Source organism: Mandrillus leucophaeus, unplaced genomic scaffold (genome assembly GCF_000951045.1).
Source record: "Mandrillus leucophaeus isolate KB7577 unplaced genomic scaffold, Mleu.le_1.0 Scaffold396, whole genome shotgun sequence".
In the NCBI taxonomy this organism is placed as follows: domain Eukaryota; kingdom Metazoa; phylum Chordata; class Mammalia; order Primates; family Cercopithecidae; genus Mandrillus; species Mandrillus leucophaeus.
In genome coordinates, this window is record NW_012104209.1 from 1,511,519 (window position 1) to 1,516,843 (window position 5,325).

Genomic DNA, 5,325 nt, shown 5'->3' on the forward strand with positions numbered 1-5,325 from the left:
TCCCTAGTAGCTGGGATTACAGGTGCACACCACCACGGTGGCTAATTTTTGTGTTTTCAGTAGAGATGGGGTTTCACCATGTTGGCCAGCCTGGTCCTCAAATGATTCACCTGACTCGGCCTCCCAATGTGTTGGGATTATAGGCGTGAACCACCTCGCCTGGCCTCCCTTTTTATAATCTATTGGATTATCCAAGTAATTTCACTAGAAAACTGGGCTGACTCTATCGAAATTGAAAGTTATTAAGGCATCAAGTAAGCAAAGCCTGTTCTCTATAACTTAAAAAAAAAAAAGTCTCTTTGGAAATTACAGAAGTTACGTCCAACTTCAAGTTCTCTTGGCATTTTAAGAGTCAGCTCTTCCCCCTGAAAGGACAGGGGCCAATGAGAGCAGGTGTTGCCATCTGAGTTCACACCTAAGTACCTAAACACTCTTTAATTTTCCTATGTCGGTTGATATCATTATCAGCTAAACTATTTTAAATTAATAGGAATACCTGTTTGCTCTTAGATAATAGGAAAAAACCACAAGTGGAAAATCCCTAGAAGCCAGCCAATCTCTTTAATCACATCTGGCAATTTTCTAGAGTGAGGGATTATTGCTTTTGGATGGCTTTTTTTTTTTTTTTCCAAATAAAGACATTAATAAAACCAAGGTGGACTGGATTTAGCAAAGAATTTGGTTGAATATTTTGTTTACCCACTGTTCACTCAGAGTTTCTGTCTAGTTAAATGAAGGGCCTTACTGATTCACACCGGTATCTGGAGAGCTGGTTGCTTCAAAAGTCTGGTGTGGTTTGGAGAGCAGTCTCCTATAAACCCCAAGTGAGGAAAATTTTTTTTTTTGAAATGGAGTCTTGCTCTGTCGCCCAGTCCGGAGTGCAGTGACGGGATCTCAACTTACTGCAAGCTCCGCCTCCCGGGTTCACGTCATTCTCCGGCCTCAGCCTCCAGAGTACCTGGGACTACAGGCGCCCGCCACCACGCCCGGCTAATTTTTTGTATTTTTAGTAGAGATGGGTTTCACCGTGTTAGCCAGGATGGTCTCGATCTGCTGACCTCGTGATCCTTCCGCCTCGGCCTCCCAAAGTGCTGGGATTACAGGCGTGAGGCACTGCGCCCGGCCTGGAAATTTTTGATTTATTCAGGATAAGGAGGATGTCTCACCCCGTCTATGTTTGTTTACAATGCTCTTCACAAACAGTTGTGTAGCTCTGAATAAAACTGGGGACCAGGTGGCCCAGGAGGCCCAGAAGCCCCGGCTGCCGCGCATCCGGGCATTCATGTTTCTCGCACACACAGCTGCGGCAGGTCTCCTCCAGCCATTGTTGCTGGTCTCTGAGGGGCTCCCAAAGCCGCTCAAAGTCAGCTACTCCCTCCAGCAAAGCAGTCCGCCGCCTGAGGAAACACAATGGGCCAGTTGTCGCTTGAATTCCCCGAGGGGCCATGGGAGAGTTTCTCTACTCAGCAGTTTTGAAAGGCACCTTGCCTAACTCCTGTGCACTCGTCCAGCCTCTCTCGAGAGAGCAAACATCCTAACCTCTGTCCTTGACTGGGCCTGTAAAAATCACCTCTGAGGCTGCAAAGCTGGTGAAAAGTGTCAAGGAGTCAAAAAGAAAGTACACATTGAAGCCAGTATAAGGACTAAGCCAATGGAGATAAAACATTTCAAGACAAAGCATGCAATAAAATTCAGCAACAGTCCTGTAAGAAATGTGTTGGTGGATTCATTTTTGTAAGTAACACTTTTTCTTTCATGCTTCTGGAGAAAGGGAATATTTCTCCATATCCCTTGCTACATTCTCTGTGGACAGAGAGGGAGTATCCGATAGTATCCTGGCTCATACTGTTTAAAATTGATCCCTCCGTTGGCAATGATCCTGATCATCCATATGCTTTATTTTCCTTCTTACTTATTATAGTTTACTTATTTTATTAAATAAATAATATGTCCCTTTAATAATTTTATTCTCGCCAGGTGTAGTGGGATTACACGTCTGTAATCCCAGAGCTTTGGGAGGCCAAGGCAGCAAGATCACTTGAGGCCAGGAGTTCAAGGGCAGCCTGGGCAACATAATGAGACACCATCTCTCCAAAAAAAAAAATTAGTCAAACGTGGTGGCGCGCATCTGTAGTCTCAGCTACTTGGGAGGCTGAGACGAGAGGATAGCTTGAGCCTAGGAGCTCTTGGCTGAAGTGAGCTATGATCATGCCACAGCCCTCTAATCTAGGCAATAGAGTGAGACTGTATCTCTATAAAAAAAACCAACCAAGCAAACAAAAAAAGTCACTATGAACATATTCAGACTGTAACATATTAAAAAAAGAAAAAAGAAAAATAAAAAACAAAAAGAAGTAAAAATAACATGAAAAAAGAATATTAAAAAAAATTTATTATGTTGGCCATAACTCAAACTCTAGAGCGCAGGTGTTTGGGGGTTCAGGAGAGATACGTATTTCAAGATACAAAGATTCTTAATCAGCCCAGGCATACAACTTATAAATATATTTGAATAGATTTATCATCTGTTTAAATCCTGTTCACAGTAACCCCAAAGTTAAATCTACTTGGCAACAGAGACATTGAAAGTAAGCCAGAGTAAAAAGACTGATTTTAAACTACGGATGTTGGAAACAAAGCAGGAACAGTTACCAGACTTCAAGCCCAAAACTATCTGAATAAGAATAATAAAAAACATTATCCATCTCTAACAAAACTGAATACTTTTTAGATTGATCAAAAACACATTTAGTACTTTTATAATCAAAGTTTTGCAGTAGTGTATATGGGCCGGATTCAGTGGCTCATGCCTGTAATCCCAACACTTTGGGAGGCGGGAGGATTGCTTGAACCCAGGAGTTTGATACCAGCCTGCGCAACTTAGTGAGACCTCATCTCTACAAAAAAAAAAAAAAAGCTAGTGTGATGGCACGAGCCTGTGGTCTCAGCTACTCCTGAGGCTGAGGTGAGAGGATTGCTTGAGCCCAGCTGTTTGAGGCTGCAGTGGGCCATGATTAGGCCACTGCATTCTAGCCTGGGTGACAGAGGAAGATCGTATCTCAATAACAATAATAGTGAATATGTATTTGCTTAGCAATGGATTAGATTGTAAACTATGAGATTAGTATTTTCCCTTGTAAGGATAACTAGCAATTCACCTTAGAAATGTGTGAACTAAATTTCTGTCACCATAATCATAATAATAAGGGTCAAAGTAAAATAATCACTATCTGTTGGGCACCAAACATGTGCCAGGCAAAATACTTGAACTTTGTAAAACGTGGTAGCATTTTCACAGCTTGGGAGGAAATATTATTACCTGAATCTTACAAATGAGGAGACAGGCCAGGCACAGTGACTTATACTCGTGATCCCAACACTTTAAGAGGCAAAAGGATCTTTTTCTTAAAAAAAAAAAAAAAGTGATTTTTTTCATAGAGATAAAGTCTCGCTGTATTGCCCAGGCTGGTCTCAAACTCCTGGGCTAAAGTAATCCTCCTGCCTCGGCCTCCCAAAGTGCTATTTAGACATAAACCATCTCGCCTGGCCAGATAATTATTTTTGTTTGTTTTTGGGGTTTGAGGTTTTTTGTTGTTTTTGTTTTTGTTTTTTTGGTGACAGTCTCACTCTGTCGCCCAGGCTGGAGTGCAGCAGGGCGATCTCAGCTCACTGCAACCTCCACTTCCCAGGTTCAAGCGATTCTGCCAAGCAGCTGAGATTATAGGTGTGCACCACCAGGCCTGGCTAATTTTTGTGTTTTTAGTAGAGATTGGGTTTCACCATGTTGGCCCAGCTGGTCCAGGAGGATCTTTTAACACCAAGACCAGCCTGGGCAACATAGTGAAACCCCCCCATCTCTAAAAAGAAAAAATTCTAACCCCACTGGAAGCAGGAAGAAAAAGAAAAGAAAAAAAAAAATGTGGAGACAGACTCAGCAAGATGAAATGACCAGCCATGTAATGCATACTCTAGGAAAGAGACTGAACAGCACTGACCAATTCTAATTGTGTTGAGTTTGAAAGATAAGAGAGGTTGTGAGACTGAGTTCTCCTTTCAGTCTCACTGAATTTCCCACCAAATCCCCATTAAGCATCAAAGGGAGTCAAACGTATTTGGTTTTTTCTTTCCTTTTGCATATTGCAGGTACGAAGATGGATCAAGAGCCCAATGGTCAGTGTGGACAAGCATCAGAGTCCCAGACTGAAGTACGCTGGCTCCTCGATGGTGCACATCCCTCCAGAGGAGCCAGACTTTGAGCCTCCCTTGTGTCAAACATGCCTGGGTGAACATGCTTTCCAAAGAGGGGTTCTCCCTCAGGAGAAGGAGTCGTGTTCATGGGAAACCCAATCTGGGTGTGAAGTAAGTTCATGTTCGCTCTGGATCTATTCTCCTGGAAAAATTCTGGGCCTTTGTTTTTCTTGTATTTCTGCCATAGTATACCCCACAACTAATTTTTAATGCACATTTATAAAGCTTCTGAGGAGGACCTAGAATTGTGGTCTTTGTTAGCTCATGACATTATTTTTTGTAATAGGCTTTATATTTTAGAGCAGTTTTAGGTTCACAGCAACACTGAGCAGAAGGTACAGAGATCACCCATATACCCTTGTCCCCATGCACGTATAACCTACTTTACCATCAACATTCCCTAGCAGAATGGCACATTTGTTATAACTGAGGAACCTACCTTGACATATCATTATCACCCAAGTCCTTAATTCATGTTAGAGTTCACTCTTGTTGTTATACATTCTGTGAGTTTGGACTAATGTATAATAACATGCATCCACCATTACAGTATCATACAGTTAAGTTTCACTGCCCAAAAACTCCTCTGCCCTCCACTATTCATCCCCTCCTTACCCTGAACTCTAGCAACCACTGTTCTTTCTACTGTCTCCATAGATGTGCCTTTTCCAGAATGTCATTTAGCTGAATCATGCAGTGTGTTGTATTAATTTTTTATGCTGGTCCAAGACCGATACAGCAATGTGTTGGTAAACTGGCAATTCCTCAGAAATGGTTTGATCACACAGAAGATCAAGTCTTAGATGATACAATGATTGTAATAGTCATCTACAGGTTTGTAGCTTCCATTGAAATATTTAGTTCAACATGATTTGATCCATTTACAGAGCACTATATATAATTTTCATTATTTTTCTCAAGCTCATATATACTCGTATTTTTACTAAGATTTATTTTTCCCTGCTACTCCAAGAGTTGTTTTTTAAATATTTTGGTAATCCAAGAAAACTAGATAACTGATTCATCTTGCAGTTTCGCAGTTTCTAAGATTTTAAAAATTTAAGATTAAATTTTTAA

The 5,325-nt window shown here is 41.4% G+C and overlaps 1 protein-coding gene across 2 annotated transcripts in view; it reads left to right on the forward strand.

The window, feature by feature from the left end:
- The window catches only part of SGK1 (serum/glucocorticoid regulated kinase 1), a 187,090-nt gene that overhangs the window by 59,449 nt on the left and 122,316 nt on the right, over positions 1-5,325 (forward strand). For both annotated transcript variants that reach the window (XM_011991459.1, XM_011991461.1), the window contains one exon: positions 4,144-4,359. In XM_011991459.1, the coding sequence (XP_011846849.1) occupies positions 4,144-4,359 (216 nt within the window). The remainder of the gene's footprint in view (positions 1-4,143; positions 4,360-5,325) is intronic.